The sequence below is a fragment of the Labrus mixtus genome, chromosome 1 (genome assembly GCF_963584025.1).
Source record: "Labrus mixtus chromosome 1, fLabMix1.1, whole genome shotgun sequence".
In the NCBI taxonomy this organism is placed as follows: domain Eukaryota; kingdom Metazoa; phylum Chordata; class Actinopteri; order Labriformes; family Labridae; genus Labrus; species Labrus mixtus.
Window position 1 is genome coordinate 23,022,637 of NC_083612.1, and position 18,112 is coordinate 23,040,748.

Consider the following 18,112-nt stretch of genomic DNA (forward strand, 5'->3'; position numbering starts at 1 on the left):
GCCAAGAAAAAGTTTGAGACACAACCATTGGACACAATCCTCCGACTCCAACATGTGGGAGGAGTCTACTGCAGGACGTTTGGTGCGTTCAAAGGTTTCTTAAAAACGAAGCACGTTAACGCCTGTTGAAATCGAAACAAGAACTCTGAAACTGGGGAAAGGCTGGGTTATTTTTATCAACACAGCGGACGAAAAGTGTTTTGTTTAACGGTAAGAAACTCTTTATTAATTCACATATTGCACGTGAACTTGTGTATTTAGTACATTAGTTGTTGTCGACATAAAGTGACCTAGAGTAGCCTAGGCTACTTATTTTTTTAACATCAGTAGGTATTTAACCATCAAAACAAGTCAGGTACGTTTGCTTAAAGCAATATTTTAGAATATGTTCGCATTCTGAAAACTGTTTAGGAGGTATTTTGACTGGTAGGCACTGAAAAAGGTAGAGCATTCATGGAAGAACATTGATCCTGACCGAATCAATCCTAGAACTTAAGCTCAAAAAAGGAATAACAATCCATCTTTGTATGTCTGACTTTAGCCTTGAGTTTAAAGGACCATAATTAATATCAAATATTTTGGAAAAGTCCGTCAGCAAAGCGACTCCAACATATTTGATATAATCTGCTTCCCATTTCCATTTATATAAATTCCTAAACTCAATTGGAGGGTCATAATTGAGTGTTAATACCTGGGTTTTATTAATGTTAATTTTGTATCCAGAAAGTAAACCATATTCCTTCAGCATTTCCATTACTAATGGAAGTGTCTGTGTGGGTTGAGTTAAAGTTATCAATAAATCATCAGAAAAAAGAGCTAATTTTTGCTCCCCAGATGACATTGGTACCCCTATGATGTCAGACCTCTGCCTAATCCACCGGCTCAGGGGTTCTATGAACAGGGCGAAGAGGAGTGGCAATGCACAGCAACCTTGTTTTGTTCCCCTTTCCAGAACGAATGAGTTGGTTAGATCGCCATTAATCTTGATTTTGGTGGTTGGTTTATCGTACAGTGCTGCAAATGTGTCAATTATGGTTGTATGTAAGCCACATTTTGCTAGTACTTTATATGTCCATGCAAGGGGGTTGCATCCTAAATGATTAATTACAGTGTCTTTGTTGGCTCTTCTCACAATTGTCCTGTAACCTACATTTAGTCCCCTTATTTTCTTCAGTGATGCCTTAATATCCATTGATATGAATTCAGAAAAAGAAAATGTTGTCTGATGTTTTTCTTCTTAGCTTATCAGAGAAGCTGATGATACATAATTTCACATCTTGTGATTCACAGTGTTTTATAGTCCTAACTATCCATTACTGTAACTCGTTCAGCTCTTTTGTCCTTTTCAAAGATTGTGTGTGCCTGTTAAAAAGAAACTGTGTTACAATAAAACATTCAGCAAAATGTTGCAGGCTTTTTTTTGTAAATCAAGCAAACAATCAAACTATTTTCGGGCTGAAACAGAGACCAGAATCAGTACAGAAATCTGTCAACATTTGACCTCTGAAAAGATCACAATAAACTAACAAGAGAATATATGTGATGTATTAAATATGTTTAGTTTCTCATCTTCTGTTCCCTGTACTTTGTGCCACAGAAAAGAAGTACATCTAATACTGATTAACCAGTGGGCTCCCGTCTGCTTTTATTTCCTGAAAAAGCACACCTCCTTTGTTCTGAGTTACCTCGGGTGAGCTTGCATAACTATTCCTGCTGAGACTTTGGCTTGACAAGTTACTGCCTCCTCAAAATACATTATCTACTCAAGACAAGGTAAAGTTAAAGAATTTGAATGTTTAATTTGAGAAATTGTATCTTAAGCTTTAAGTATGTAAAGCGTCGACATATTGGACATCTTCTGATTAACATGTAGATGGAACTATACATTTATGCAAAATGTTTCATTTTATAGGCAAGATGAATTTGGAGGAATACTTCAAAAGAATCGGTTTCCATGGCTCATTTGAAAAGCCAGATCTTGCAACACTGAACTTGATCCACAAACAACACACCATGTCGGTGCCATTTGAAAACCTCGACATTCACTGTGGTGAGAGGATCGTCTTGGACCTGGAGGTTATCTTTGAAAAGATAGTGAGGAACGACCGTGGGGGTTGGTGCATGGAGAACAACTTCCTGTTTGGCTGGGTGCTGAGAGAAATGGGCTATGAAACTTTCACCTGTGGCTCCAGAGTTTTCAACAATGTCCTCAATGACTTTCAGACGATTGAATCTCATCTCATCCACATTGTCTCTATCATGGGAAAGAGGTATTTAGCAGATGTAAGCTTTGGGGTGTCTTCCCAAATATGGGAGCCCCTGGAGCTTGTTTCTGGGAAGGACCAACCTCAACCACCGGGTGTGTTTTGTCTTAAAGAAAAGGGGGGTTTTTGGGTGCTAGAGAAGACTGCTAGAAAGCCAGAGGTTCTCAATCCGGCCTTTGCTAAATCAAATCTGGTAAACAAGAAGGATGTGCATCTGATCTATGGCTTTGAACTGGTGCCTCGTGACATAGATACTTTCTTTGAGGCCAACAACAGTCTCCAGACAAACCCTGATTCATTGTTCACCAATAAATCCATATGCTCTTTGCAAACTCCAACAGGACTCAGAGTCCTTGTTGGTTGGACGTACAGTGAGGTCACCTTCAAACCTGAGAAAGGTGTTGATATCTTTAACATGAGAGACATAACAGATGACGAGATTGAGCCAATTCTTAAGCAAAAGTTCAACATAAAACTGCTGAACAGACTGCAGCCTGCTAACAAAAAGGCATCCTACACACTCTGAAAATAATCTCTGATAATGAGTAGAGACATACAAATAAACACCTCCCAATATGTATCATGCCATTTCAATAATAGAATCCATTTTGTTTGCAAATTAAGAGTTGGGAGGTAAGCAAGTATGTTTTACTCAGAGTCCAAGATGAACAAAGAGCAAGGATTTCAAAATGTAGTCTGACTTTCACTGGATGCCAAGTTAGAAAAAATAAGATGGCTGTAATACGATTGGACTTGCTGGACCTAATTAACAATGTTGCAGCTGCATTTTTAATCATTTGTAAACTGTTGAGGGAGGACTTCTTGAGGCAGGTGAAAAGAGAATTGCAGTAGTCAAGCCAGGAAGGCACAAAAGCATGTAATGAGAATCTCTATCACAGCTCAGCAGACAACAAATTGCAAAAAAAACAATCAAGTTTATTTTGTTCATCAAACAAAAAATCAGTCTTAATTTTAATATTGTTAGTGACGTGCAATGATAAAAATGTAGAATAGAATAGAATTACTTTATTGATCCCAAACTGGGAAGTTGTGGAAATTTTAATTAAGTAATTTTAACTAACATTTTTATGAACTATTACATAATGTTGTTTAATGAACCATTACCTTAAAGGGATACTTCAGCCGTTGAAACATGAATCTGTATTGACATTGGGTCATATATGTAGTAGAATTGTGAAATACATTTTGAAGTTGGTGCCTTCTTGGCAGAGAATAGGCAGAAATTGTCTTTTTGGCTCATGTGGATGAAAGACACCAAATCCCAGAATGCACAGCACCGCAGGCCACTCCCACTAAGGTCCTCTAGTTCAGAATCAGAAATACTTTATTAATCCCTGAGGGAAATTCGATCGTTACAGTTTCTCCAAAATATACAATATAGCAGTAGAAATATATATAAAAACATTTACAGACATATTTACTTCAACACATGACACCATTTCTTCAACAGAGTCCGAGATTTCTTCCAGAATTGATTCAATTGATTGATTGATGGAAATTCCTGGCAGAAAACAGACTCTATGTCTGTGTCCATACAGACAGTGAGAGCACCGAGACTACCAGTCCGCCCCAGCTCGAGCCGGCCCGGGCTCCTCGTCCTCTCCGTCGCCGACAGGCAGGCTTTATGTCTCGGCTGATGAGCTGGCAAGCTATATAGCCGCGAGACGGTTGCTGCCGACAGGCCGGTCTTGTGTCGCGGCGGCCCCGACGATCAGTGCTAGTGGCCCCGGCGATCAGCGCCAGCGGCCCCCGTGGCCAGCTGCCGCAGCAGCCACATCACAAGACCAGCCTTTCGGCAGCAGCCATCTCGCCGCTATATTTATATTTTTTCGCCATTATCAGCTTTCTCCATAGAGCCTGTTAGCGTAGCTTCCAAGCAATAGAGTCATATGGCGGACGTTTCGATTCTGGGAGTGAGTTCCCACCCACTGATCTGTGATTGGTCTGTAGCTTCAGTGGTCGAAAATATGAGGAACTAGCGATGTAGTTTCACCCCGCTAACCGCAACAGCTTCCAGTGACGCAATATGACGATATTTGCGTCACTGGAAGCTTCTTTTCAGACTTAGAAATACAGAACTTTCCAGTCTCTGGGAAAAATGAGACCGGGATGCACGACCATTCAAAAATACTACCAGTTTACTACTGATACAATGCTTAATGCAAAGGGGTGAAGTATCCCTTTAAAATGACTAACCATTATTTGACATATCAAATATTCATGTGATTAATTTAAGTAAATAGCCTATGGTTATAATCAATCTGTATCGGATAATCATAAATAAATGTATCCGCAATAAAGATAAATGTGTTTAATGAGCGTTGCATTGCCCCTTTTTTATTTTAATAAAATAAGTGTTGTGTCATGGAAAATATATGTGCCTACTGGAAATGACTGTAAGTGTTGCATACGAAGATTATAATTACAGGAACTGACGTTTTGAAATACAAAAGGATCTTAACACTTGGGGAAACTGTCTTCCTGGGTTTTTACAGTCTATGGTCGGGACTAATTATTGGCCCAGGCGCTAGGGGGCGGAGCTATTTGTACCGCCCATTGTTTCACACCCAATCATGTAAAGGCTGAAGATAAGAGTTAACGTGGATTGGTTAGTGCAGCCTGTCCGTCAGGAGAGAGGAAGCAGGAGCACAGCCAACCGCAGGCTGCTGTGCCGGGACTAGCAGACATGAACTCCTTGGAACAGGCCGAAGGTAACTAACACCAAAATACGCGTTATTTACCATTTTTCTTTTTACAATAACCTCTGATATGTGTTAGACTCGCCGCTACAATATCAAGCAGAATTCAAACAACCACTATAGTATGTGAATTAAAAGCTTGGTGGAGCAATAAACAAGCTGTCTGCTGACGACCCTTAGCATGTTTGCTAGCTCTACTAAGAGTAGATATCAAGTCGTTCAAACGCATATTCAACCTTAACACATGTTCTGTTTGTGAGTCTTAAGGTTTTATATTGTTTAGGCTGTGGCATAATAGTCATTTCAGTCATGCCACTTTGCTTTTATGTGATTGAAACGATGTGGGTATAAACCTGCAGCTAGTATCTTTACTTCAGCAGAGTTAAACAACGACCTATCTGCTTTCACTTTATATCTGAGCTCTGGGCTGAGTGAGAGCATTTGACATATTAGACAAGTTAAGCTTTTGGGTCATACTGTCATTCTTATAGGCTAAATGAAAATAATTAATAATGTGCCTGTTTTCGTTTCAGACCTGAAGGCTTTTGAGAGAAGACTGACAGAGTATGTCTCCTGTTTACAACCTGCTACAGGCAGGTGGAGAAGTAAGTAACTATTCATTTTGAGCATTAGGCACTTAAAGCAGATGCTGACATGTTAACTTCATGTATTAGGTAAACCCTCTGTTTGTCTAAACCTTGAAGTAATAGCTCCTACTCACTTGCAGACATTGAGTCAGTTATAATCACGATTTGCCAGATGTTATCACCAATGTTAATATAATACTGTTGCATGTTTTTAAACTCCGTCTTGTTCTCCTGTCCTGTTTCAGTGATTCTGATAGTGGTGTCTGTGTGTACGGCCACTGGTGCTTGGAACTGGTTAATTGACCCCGACACACAGAAGGTAAGTGTTGGTGGACAAAAGTCTTTACTCTTGTCGCTTCTGGCTGAAAATAAACTTGGTTTATCTTATTATTTAGCGATATAGCCGCCAGCAATGCATGTGATCTTGCACTAGAATCACATCATTGAGTCTGTTAAGGACTTATTGATAAGCTGAAACACAGTTTGTATATTCAGAGTGATAATATGTAGCTACAGTCTATCCAGTATTTAGCTTAAATTCAGAGTACAGACCTTTTTATAAATTTTGTTTTAAACTAGTATCTACCCATAGTATTAATTTAAAGCCCTTGTCAGGAGCTTTCTTTTTAATATAGTGGAAAAAATGTGTATTATTATTATATAATATGTATTATTGTAAGATCTGTGGAGTCCCAAGATATTTTGGATTTTATATAACATTATGATTTGTTTAGAGAATATACATGTATGCTTCACGGGGCTGTGTCATAAAGATGATGGAATTCATGATGTGGTAACGTAGAGTGTCTATAAAATGTGGCTTTTAAGGCTTGGTCTCCTGTTAACTAAATGTGCATTGGACCCTGAGACTTTAAAGTTATATTAAACTGGTCTTTGGTTTTTATTGCTTGTTAAAATAAAATCAGACAAAAATGAAAGTTTTAACTGTAACTGAATGTTGCTTTTCTCCTGTTGTCTACAGGTTTCTTTCTTTTCATCACTATGGAATCATCCCTTCTTTACCATCAGCTGCATCACTCTTATAGCTCTCTTTTTTGCTGGGATACACAAACGGGTCGTGGCACCATCAATGTATCCTTTTTCTGCTGCAGTTGTGTTTTGTCAGTCTTAGATAAATAATCTTAGCTGCACAGAGCTGACATGCACAACCAAAGCCGTTGACAGCAAAAAGGAAGAATCATGCAGGATATATTTGGGTTGTTAAACTTTAAAAAAAAATTGACTTCTTCATGTTGAAGTTTTTATCTTATTGGTTTACATCTTTGACCTCCTCGTTCAGTATTGCTGCTCGCTGTCGGACAGTTTTAGCAGAATACAACATGTCCTGTGATGATGTAAGTTAACACATTTCTCTAAAGTTGGGACTTTAATTCTGGTCAGTGTTTTTTGTTTTTGTAGAACTCTTCACACTTGTTTTATATCTTTCTTTTTTACAGACTGGGAAACTTATTCTCAAGCCTAGACCGAACATCCAGTAACCAAAAGCTTGAATGTGGAGGTCAGATAATGGACCTGCTTTTTTGTCGGCCACTGATCAGTCCGTGTGTGTCATCCTTGAGGCGGTTGAAACTGCAACAAGAGAAACAGCACTCCTGTAGACAGTGTCATCTTGATGGATGTATTTGGATGAAGGAAGAAACGAACTGAAGGGGCCTTTTAACTGTGTTGCTGGTGGATCTCACAATTGCAGAAGCTCATCTGTCTTTGATATATGATTTATTTCTGATGCTGAGCATGTATTTTATCAAAATGTTTCTATTTTTTAAAGTTATTTACCTAATAAATACTTAAAATCTGAAAACGTGTCCGATTTATCTCTGTATGTAAAGCAACTTTCTATGCTTATTGGGGGGGCTTCTTATGAAATGATAACATGCTGAGATGTTCGTGTTGGTGCGCTCTTTGTTGGCTTTGCGACAGCTTCCGTGCTTTCTGTTAGGACCGATCACTTTACGGCAGGGTGCAATCTTCCACATGGCCTCCAACTAGACTGGAGCCGGAATGAGCGTATGAGGTTTGGTCAATTAATTCAAAGAGAAATCATTTTATATGCGCAGCTCGCACTTTAAAAGGGATTAGGATGGGTAAAAGTAAAACCACGAAGTTTAAACGACCGCAGTTTAACGCTGTCGGTCTGCCGGTGAACGCTGTGAAGGAGGAAGACCCTGAGGAGGAACAGCACGATGAAGATTGTTGTCCAGCTGCAGAGTTGCTGGAGAAAGTATGAACACTGTCTGAATCATTTTTCTCAGTAGGGTCACTCGTTGGTAAATGTTGTGTTTTACTCTATAGTGGAAAGGCATTTAGATAAAATGAACATTTAACAGGGAGAGACATTTTATACTCGTGCTTAAACTAAAATGGTCACGAGTGTAGTTCGTCCACTCACGAGGATTTAAAAATATCTGTTGTAACTCACTGTTTTGTCCCTTAGACATGCAGCACTAGAGATGTTTATTACAAGGGCTCCACCAAAATGTGAATCAGTTCTGTTTGGAAAGGTGATGATGTCATGATTTTAATGGAGCCCACCTGTATTCCCATAGCTGCAGAGTCCCAGTGCAGACGTGCGAGAGTTTGCATGTGCCAGCATCTCTCGGGTGGTGCAGCAGAGTCAGACTATCCCGGGTTTCCTTCAGAGGGATGCTGTGAGGCGCCTCGGGCCCATGTTGCTGGACGGTAGCCTGGCTGTCAGGGAGACTGCCACTGGGGCGCTCAGGTGAGACTATAGTGTAGAGAGGTGTGGACTGCACCAACACATGTAGGCTGCATGTTTGAATCAAAGCTGGATCATTTCCCCCAAAGCATCTTGAGTCCTGGTACTTATCTTAGTATATGATCCTCTTCTGAAATGAGGCCCCTGGTCATAATAAGTTTGTGGCAACAACATATGGTTCCTGCAATGGACTCGGTTTAAGATGTACAAGAATGATAGACGTCAGCAACAGGTCTGTCTATGACAGCAGTGTACCATTTATTAACCCTTTAATAATAAAATGATGGGTTCCCTATTTGACAAACTTTGTTAGTATTTACGAGGTTCTTCTCACTGCCAACATTTTGACAGAGGATGTCACCAGAGTGCAGGCGCTGACTGAATTATTTTCAGCTGGTGGTCAAACAGCAGCAAATAAGAAGACAGCCTTGATGGTAATGGAGCTGAATAATATTATGTAGATCATTGGAAAAATAAATATATAAGAAGCTGTCCTTTAGGGTTAATTCAACCTGTGCAACTATCACACATTTTTGATTTCATTTCATTTAGACATCTTGAAAATTTTGGCAGAGATTCTGACATTACTTTCTATATTAGGAATTACTAATGCCAACCCATTAAAAGATGTTTGAGTCTCAATGTATATTTTTAGACAACCAGTTAAGTAAGCTTTGATTGAGTTAAGATGCAGAGTACATTTTTTTCCATATAGGATGTTTTTGTTATTTTCCCCCTTTGATGGAGATCACACCATAACCCTTTTCACACATACGGAAATCTCCTGAAAAACTCCAGAGATTTGGTCACCCGGAGGGGCTTTAGGTTGTATGTGAACGCAAACAGCTGCATTTTTCGCGTGGACTTTACCCGGAGTTTCTCCGGCCAGACCCCTAGTATTTTTTCCGCAGAAAGTCTGAGTGAGCTGATGTCTGAACGTGGCAGCATATACTCCAGAGAATTCAACTCGAGCCAATAGAAAGAGAATGACGTTTATATACAGTGACTGCCGAAAGTATCTGCACATGATCACTACGATCTCCGTGCACGTAATTAAACGTCTGCATTATGTTTTCTGTTCGTCAGTATGTTGTTCTCCTCTCTTTTGTGAATGTTGTCATTCCATTGGACTACACATAGCATTGATATAAAGGCAAATATTCTCATCATTATTATTATTATTATTATTATATTCTTCCGTGTTGTTCATTTACGTCACGTGTTACCTCAGGAAATCCCCCGAGCCCCCTCCCCTCTGACAGGGAAAGTCTCCAGCTGTGAGGAGCATATGTGAACGACTAGGTCGGGAGAATCTCCGGAGCGGTCCTCCTGTAATTATCTAGATATTATCCTGAGTGCATATGTGAAAACGGCTAATACTGCATTATGGGGGTACAGAAGTATTTATCGGTTTAGCCCTACAAGGGGCGCCATAGTACAACGAGAGGTCTAGCTGAAAGGAAAGAGGAGCTTGTATCATTGAGGCATGTGTTATTCTTGTACTGTATTACTGATTGTACACAATTGTATTTTTCATTCTCTTCATGTTTATTTATTTGGGAGCCTGGTCTCATCTGCATGTTGAATTTGCTACAACCAAACCAAAACATCCCTAACCCCTTCCAAATTGGGAAGAATTTATTCAGTACAGATGAAATTTGACAACAATTTACAGCTAACACCAGTAAACATCATCATCATCATCATCATCATCATCATCATCATCATCATCTTCAGTGATCAGTCAGTGAGTGTAAGTATGAGTGACTGTTGTCCTCCAGTGGACCTTAAATCAACTTCCATATACAGTATATCAAAATAAAACAGTCCCTCACAGGTCTCCTTCAGGCTCTTCCTCTCTCACACTCACACAAAAACAAACAACATCTCCAGCGGCGAAACTCGCCAGACAATATATGATGAGTGTGTGTCTGGGACTTTATCTCCCCCCCCCTTACAGGAATCTGAGTGCATGTGGCGGTCAGGAGGTGTGTGAGGACATGGTGAAGCACGACGTCATGACTCCTCTGACAGCACTGCTTAGAGAGGTGAGACTCTGCCACTGCTTTTAGCTCACCACAACAATTCAAATTCTCCTGATCAGCAGTCTATTTTCACAAGTCAGGCTTAATTCAAAGGCACATACATTTGCTATTTGGGAAAACCTATGTCTCTATAGCATAAAAATACACCTAATTCTTGCATCAAATGAAAGCTTAAAGTTGTCAGTGTCTGAGACTGAAAGTTGTCGTAGACCTCAAACACAGCACCTTATTGTCTTTTAGTGCTGTGCTGGATTTGAGAGCGCCGCTGCACCAACGACAGACCAGAAGAATGCAGTGGAGGATGTAGCTAATGAGGCTGTTAACCTCTTGTGGAATCTATGGTAAGCCAATTCAACACTTTCAGTGTTTCCCCTAGGTTTACAGCTTTTGATGTAAACCTTTTGATGCAAGATCTCTTTCTGTGTGCATTTGTCTGACGTCTTTCATGTTATGTTCCAGTGAGAGCAGCAGCCATGCTCTGTCTGTGTTCAACAAAGCTGGTCTCCTTGATGTCGTAGTCCAGTGTATGGAGAAACACCCACACAACATTGAACTGGCCATATCTGCTGGTAAATAAATAATATCAAATAAATATATATATGTATATATATATATGTATATATATATATATATACACAACCAGTTTTGATAGAGGTTTTATAAAGGGTTGTCTGCATCTTGCTTGACAAGATGTATGTTTCATAACAAAGAAAGTCAGAGTTGCAGTCCTTCTGGTTTAGTTCCTATTTCCATAAAAGTGATTTTCCCCCAAACAGCTCCTACATTTAGATTCTCACTGACATCTTAATGTGTACAGCGTTTAAAGTTTCCTTTTGTAAGTTATGACCTGTAGTAGGGTTATGTCACCATATTCCTGAGATCAACAGGTGGCAGTATTGTTCAAAGAAGAGCAGCAATAACTGTAGACAGGCTGACAAGTTGAAAAGAGTATGTACACCATGCATTATTCAAAAGAACTTTAACAACAAAGTTAGTTTACACTCAGGGTAATTGGCCTCTGCCTCTAGCTACCAATAAAGTTAGTAACATGAGAGTGGCATTTATATTTTCATTTGACTAAAGCATACAGCTTGAGAATGACGAATAATGATGGCAGAAAAATAAAATCAGGAATTAGAAGAAACCATAGGTGATCTATCTGCATGTGATAGAACTGTTAATACTTGTGCATTTTGTGTGTGGCCTTGCATAACATTTGAATGAATGACAATATGGAAATGGAGCTGACAGCTCTGTGAACCATAATAATGCTGATGATTACAGAAATGTATTTCATAATAGTTATTGTTTTACTGACTTGTTCAAAATAGAGATTTCAAAATACACTAGATTTGTCTATGAGTAACAAAGGCAGAATCAATCCAGACCAAATTAAATCTTTGTTTTTTGAAAAAAGAAATGTTTTCTAAAAGTGTTTTCTAAAAGTGTTCTCCTCTTTGTGTTCGACCAGCACACTGCTTGCACACGGTGACTGAGGATAACTCAGAGCTGCTCTGTAGCTTGAACACTGCTGTGGTTGGAGTCCTGGAGAACGCACTGCCGTCATCTCAGCCAGGCATGGCACATGTCCTCTTCAGGACTTTAGCTGCAGGTACTATTTGTCTCTTGTAATTTCTTTGAAAATAAATAATTGAAAATGACATAAGTGTTATAAGCAACATTAAAAAGGTCCTTTATGAAGCAGAGGTTGTCTAATTAAAGAGACAAACACTGCAATATATAAGCACTCTGAATTTAATGTTGTTTGTTTTTGTCCTTGCCTGCCCACCGGTTCATCAGGGACTCTGTGGAACATAAAAGGAAGTCTGCCTGCTGCCCGTCAGGCTCAGACCCTCAACGCTGTGGTGGCCACCTTGTCACAGTGCTTGGACCTGGACTCGGGTACAGTGATACCTGAACTCAGACGAGCAGAAGATGTGCGTAACAGAAACACACCAGCTGCTGACATAGAAGAGCAGGTGGCAGGAGAGCTGGCAGAGGAGGAGATGGACGAGGAGGAGGAAGCACCTAAACACAAGAGGAACGGAAAAGCAGCGAGAGCTGATAACGACTTCTCTGACCTCTTGCCTGTAAGTGGTATTTCTCGTATGGTGCTACATTGGTCTGCTGCTGTTTATGAATGCAACAGGTTCAGAGCTCTTCTTGCAATTCACATTGACCTTTGAACACAGTAAAATAATACTTGTCAGAGAGATTATGAACCCTGTTTCACAGACAGAAGCAGTCCAGTATAAGAATGAGAAAGATCATTTTTAAGGGCTATTTCAGACAATATTTCCATTAGTTTGTTCAGCAGAGAGCATTCAATAGATTATTATGATTATTATTGTTTTAAATCCCAAATGTCCTGACTGTCCGGTACACATCATAGTAACAAAACACACAAATGTATGTTTTCTTAATATCAAATGTGAAATAACTGGAAGTATTTTCATACGAATGCAATATATACAAGTCATTATGGTCCCCCATCATTTATCCAGTAGGTATATTTTTTACATCTGTGACATTAAAAGTTTGATATTTTATTATTGTATTTAAAGTGAGTTAACTATCTTAATAATAATAATAATACGCTTCTGTATATTAAAGCTTGATAAATTAATAGAATGCATAATGATAAATCAACTCAAGGTCTCAAAGCAGCCACAACAGGACAGCTTTGGAGGCCTGCTATTGGCTGATTCAGAGCTGGACAGAGGGCATAATGAGCAGACATTATTGGAGCCCTTATTTCACTTTTATTTCATTTTTAAATCAGTGCAGTGTGGCCTTTCACTTCTTTTTTCTTTTCCATTGAAGTCAAAGTTTAGATCAATTCTTAGAATTTCTTTAGAAATGAAACACGATCCAGATATCTCTAGAGAAGAATTGGTCACTTCAATCCAAGTGCATGTAATCTAAGTGCAGAGTCTTCAATATATTAATTGGCATGTAAACAGTGATTACCTGGGCTTTTTTTAAAAACATTTTTTAGAAAGGTTACCCTTTGGATGCCTGTGTGTCTGACAGGCTAACGATCAAGTTCTGGTTTTTGGAGGCGTGCAGTTTTGCCTGGTGCATGAGTCATCTTGGAGTGCGATCAGGACTGACAGAGCATCAAAAACTGTCAGATTCAGGGGACACTTGGCCAGGGTTACGTGGGGAGCAGCTTTTGGCTTCCATCCACTTATAGTCCCAGACCAGACCCCAGTAACGGGGAGCTGTCCCTCTTATACCATTCACTGAGCCCTAAGATTACTGGTGACATTCCAAAACACACACTAATATTGCTGCTCACAAGAGGTTTATTCAAAAGTAAGCTTTGTTTTTCTTCTTTAGCAGTGTAATAACACAGCAAAGGGAAGATGTTTCACTCTTAATGTTGCCAAACAATACCGAAAACACCAGGCACATTTGTAATCAATAGACTGACTGCTCCACTTTTATTCAACCCTAATCTTTCTTTTAAAAGGACCCTCCTGTGAAGCAGGTTCTGTGTGCATCGCAATTCCAAGATGGCAGGTCTGAACATGATTGAGTGCATCTGTAAAATGAATCTCTCCACCGTGGCATCCAGCTAAACTCAGACTGGGTGACATCGGTGCTAACAGTCATCGTTTTGGTAACTTGTTGACTCACATGGCTGCTTGTTTGTATCCAGAGGGGCAAGGAGGAGCTGAGGGAGGCAACGGCCTTGCTGACAGCCCAGCAAACGTCCTTGGAGATCATTGTCAACATGTGCTGCTCTGATGGTGAGTGTTGCGGGCATGGACAGCAGTGCTGACCCCAGGCACTTTTCATCAACATTATGTCCTATGACACCCCACCCAGTATTTGTCTGCATATAAAACGGGCTTTCATAACAAAACATACATGACATAAGTAATTTGAGTTCCTGGAACACCCACTGTTGTTTATTTATTTTTTATTGTTAATATTAAACATTTCATGTTTCCCTGATCTATTCTCTGTGTTTGTTTCCCTGTTCAGACCCATCCGACGATGAGTGGGAGGAGGAGTCAAGCAGCGATGAAAGCGACATGGGTCCTGATGGCCTTTGTGACGGAGTGTCAAATCTAATGTCTCCACTGTGTTTGTCAGCTGAGGTTCACACAGCCCTAATCAACCAGAGCATCCCTGAAAAGGCAAATACCTGTTTGTATCCTCTTTAGCGTCTGTTAATAGGAAAGGAGGGGTCTCCCGAGGTGTTGGAACGTTTACTAAAGCATGTGAATGTGTTTCTACCTTTCTTTAATTCCAAACATTAAATGTGGTTCTGATTATGTGGTGAGCCCCACCTATCTGTTAACACAGGCTGGACTTATATAGTAACTTAGACAGTTTGATTGACCTCTCACATATTTGTTTAAACAACCCCATTTGATGGTTTAAAGTTTTAGTTATACCTGATTTTCTTTCTTGTATTAAGGTCCTCAAAAAGAGTGGGTTTCCTGTAAAAGAAGCCGTGGATGTGTGCAAACAGAACCCCTCCTGGAGAAGCCTTATAAAAAAGTAATCTTTTGCTTTCATCCTTTATCTCTGATCAAAATGTGTTCACAGTCTATGTTTTTTTTTGGGGGTGTTAGTTCAGAAGGATTTGATCTTAATTTCCCATCTTTTCCTCTTTCCCTCAGGATGAAGCGCGTTCAGTCCCGGGCGCTGACCTGCCTCCACAGCATCCTCTCCTCCATGGACGCAGAGTCTTTAGGAGGAGCAGCCGCCCTGCAGGAGGCAGCACAGCACCTGTCAACCCTCGTCTTTGGGGCTCAAGGTTTGACATTTGTGTCAAATCACAACACAAGACAAATGCCACATTTAACATTGCTCTGATAAGTTTTATATTTCTTTAAAATAAACATACATTCAAGTAATGTAGTTATCAGAACAAATCACAGTTAAGTCACAGTAGACAATGAAAGAGTATTGATAGAATGATAAGGTACATGTCTGCAGCATTTATACATCTGTTAACTAAGAACATTTTTACCTTCGATTTTCAGAGATACCTAAAGATGAGGAGTTTCTAGAGGCCGTCATCAGTGCCATGCGTTCTCTTTTACAGATGATTGCTTCCAAAAATATCCCCCAGGTACAGAACATACCAGAGCTTCAATCTTTCTTTTGGTCATTTACCACATTAGAAGAGTTACTCAGTGCACTCAAAATAATGTGTGTTACATACAAAAAAAACTACAATTCCCTTAATGTAACTCGATAGCATCTTTAGTTAGATAACTCTGATGACATCATGAGTGTTGAATTCTCCTTAGTCTTTCAATAAGCTTATACTGTACAACTGTTTTTGAACTGTAACTAGTTCTTCCCATGACAATTTAACTCATCTAGTGTAATATTAGCAGAGGGACATTTTCATGTTTGTTGACAATGTGTGTGAGTGAATACAGAGGAAGACACACAAGCTAGACTTTTTTATTCTTGTCTAACTTCTGAATCAACTGCCAGCTCACACTGAATGCTGCTTCATGTTTATTTTGGAAAGCTTAATATCTGCCTGGTTGATTTGGTTTCCTGTTAGTGCATGACCCCCCAGCAGCTGATGAGCCTGAGTGAAGCAGCCACACGCTGTGAAGTTGTTAGTTTGAGGGTCAACGCCGTCGCAATTCTGGGCATCACTGGCAGCACATTAGCCAAAGAGAAGGGCACTGCTGAAACCCTTCAGGTATGATCGTTCTCTCTTATCTTTTTCTTTGAATATGTGTTCCATCCTCTAAGAATGTCTGCCTCTACAGATGATTGGAAACGCCTTACTGCAAGTTGCTATGAAAGATGCTGACCTGGTCGTGAACGGAGAAGCCCTGGATGCCTTGTTTGATGTTTTTGCTGATGGAGACGAGGCAGAGATAGCTGCTAAAAACATCCAGTTACTACCTGCATTAAAGGCACTTCAACCTGTTTTTAAGGCAAAGGTACCTAAGCAGTTTGAATTCCCCTTCTTTTTTATGGCACAGCTTACATTATATATGACATAAAATAACAGGATCTGTTTCAAACATTTTTGCTCATCTTTCCAAAAAGATGACATTTTTTCATGTACAGTAAGAATGTATTTTGTTCCCTGTTAGATCCGTAAAGAAGGACGAGGAAAGTACAGCCCTCAGCAGCTGTGTGTGCTCGACAACATCAAAGTTAACCTGAGAAGATTCATCGGTTATCTGGAGAAGGTGGTGAAAAAATAAAGACTTACAGTTCTTAACCATTGGGATGAGTTAAACCTGTATGATTTGGACACATATTTTATCAGCAACACAAAATGAGACGCAAGATGGATTTGAGACCATCAAGTGTATCTTTACATGGGTGGTTTACCTTTTGTTTTTGGCTTGGTTTCAATGTTAATATTATCTATAATTATTTTTTATTTTACGAGAGAGTGACAGTTTATGTGTTGTGAAGAAGACATAGTGACATGAAATATTAGTTGTAAGTTACTGCTAATTGCAGTAAAAAAAAAAGTTTGTTTTTGCTCTTGTTGATGTGTCTCATTCATCAGAGTTGGAGTTGTATATTTTCATACATTTTGAAGTGATTATTTGTAGAAAGCTGAGACCAGGTTTTGACACATTTATCCTCACTTTTTCCCAATGCTTCAAAGGGCAAATCAAGTTGGTTTGCTACAGTGACAAGAAAGCAGAGCTATTGTTAACTACAAGCCCTCATGGAAACAAATTCTGATATCAGGTACTTATTGAAAAAGAAGATTTTTTTTTACAGATACAGTGTAGTGTTGCAGACTGTTTTGCTGAGAAACATATCGCTTTGCTTGAAAATAAACAAAGTAACTACTGTAGGTCTTTTCAGTAATTTACTCATCTGAAAGGGTTTGCATCACTGCCAAAGTTGTAACAGCATGGAAATCTATTAAAACAGACCTTTAGAAATGCACACATATTCTCTACTTCTGCCTCTGGGCTAATGTTACCGCCCATCATGAACTGCACACTGCAAGGCACCACTCTTAAGAATGCAGTGGGAACTTAACTCTTTGATTGAAGTGCATTGATCAAAGCATTTTTGTATTAAACTTGTGAGGTACCATCCAAAGATAAAAATAAATAGTTGTCCCAAACACCAATCATTTGTAACAATCAATAAACATCAAAACCTCTTACAACTGACAGCTCTGTCATTTGTGATATCTTTGCAAAAAAGTTCCATAATTATGACTGGAGAAACTGACGAAGTTTGCATATTGTGCAATTCTTTTGCCTTTAGAATATGGCTTCTGGGTTCTTGCAACATTTCTCGTAAATATCATGTATATTAAATATTGTTGCTATTAAGTAAGACAATTTAGTTGAGGATGAATACATCATCATGCCTTGAGAATTTTCTTTAATAAATCCTGGTTTTTCACAAGTTTCATGTGTCATTTTTCTTTTGTATGGTTTATGTATTAAAATAGAATATCACCCATCTTTGTCCTACTCTGTGGTATCTGAGCTAATGACATGGTATTAAGTCATCTGGAATGAGTTTTGGAGGGACTGGCTGATATGTCAGTAGATTTACAGAAACATTGAAGAACTTCAGATAGCTGATTAAGTTTCAAACAAATAATTTTAAATAATATTCTCAACCCAGCTTCTCCAATGCAAGGAAATACTGCTTCTGTCAAAATGTTGAATTCACCATCACATTGACCTAAGAGGCGGGTGTAATCCTGGGATGTGTAGAATATGTAAATATCTAATTTCATAATTAGTTGAAAAGGCTACTATTGGGAAATAAATCGGTT

General features: G+C 39.3%; 3 protein-coding genes across 4 annotated transcripts; all 3 read left to right on the forward strand.

Moving 5' to 3' along the window:
- Positions 1-76: 76 nt before the first annotated feature.
- Positions 77-4,600, forward strand: LOC132979992 (arylamine N-acetyltransferase, pineal gland isozyme NAT-10-like). Of its 2 annotated transcripts, none has more exons than XM_061045830.1 (3): positions 77-210; positions 1,598-1,773; positions 1,913-4,600. In XM_061045830.1, exon 3 carries the CDS (start codon positions 1,918-1,920, stop codon positions 2,788-2,790), a length of 873 nt encoding a protein of 290 aa, XP_060901813.1. In that variant the 5' UTR covers positions 77-210; positions 1,598-1,773; positions 1,913-1,917; the 3' UTR covers positions 2,791-4,600. The 2 variants fall into 2 exon arrangements, with proteins under 2 accessions (XP_060901813.1, XP_060901823.1); XM_061045840.1 differs by having other exon boundaries at positions 79-210; positions 1,662-1,773.
- Positions 4,601-4,874: 274 nt separating this feature from the next.
- On the forward strand, positions 4,875-7,393 carry cnep1r1 (CTD nuclear envelope phosphatase 1 regulatory subunit 1). The gene is made up of 6 exons (XM_061045916.1): positions 4,875-4,996; positions 5,518-5,589; positions 5,817-5,890; positions 6,554-6,663; positions 6,872-6,926; positions 7,029-7,393. Exons 1-6 carry the CDS (start codon positions 4,972-4,974, stop codon positions 7,068-7,070), a joined length of 378 nt encoding a protein of 125 aa, XP_060901899.1. The 5' UTR covers positions 4,875-4,971; the 3' UTR covers positions 7,071-7,393.
- A 132-nt stretch (positions 7,394-7,525) lies between these two features.
- On the forward strand, positions 7,526-17,733 carry heatr3 (HEAT repeat containing 3). The gene is made up of 15 exons (XM_061045673.1): positions 7,526-7,813; positions 8,139-8,311; positions 10,269-10,356; positions 10,594-10,694; positions 10,813-10,922; positions 11,825-11,965; positions 12,154-12,443; positions 14,018-14,108; positions 14,347-14,501; positions 14,786-14,868; positions 14,991-15,127; positions 15,357-15,445; positions 15,893-16,036; positions 16,107-16,283; positions 16,440-17,733. The coding sequence occupies exons 1-15, from the start codon at positions 7,673-7,675 to the stop codon at positions 16,551-16,553; spliced, it is 2,034 nt and encodes a 677-aa protein (XP_060901656.1). The 5' UTR covers positions 7,526-7,672; the 3' UTR covers positions 16,554-17,733.
- The last annotated feature ends 379 nt before the right edge of the window (positions 17,734-18,112 follow it).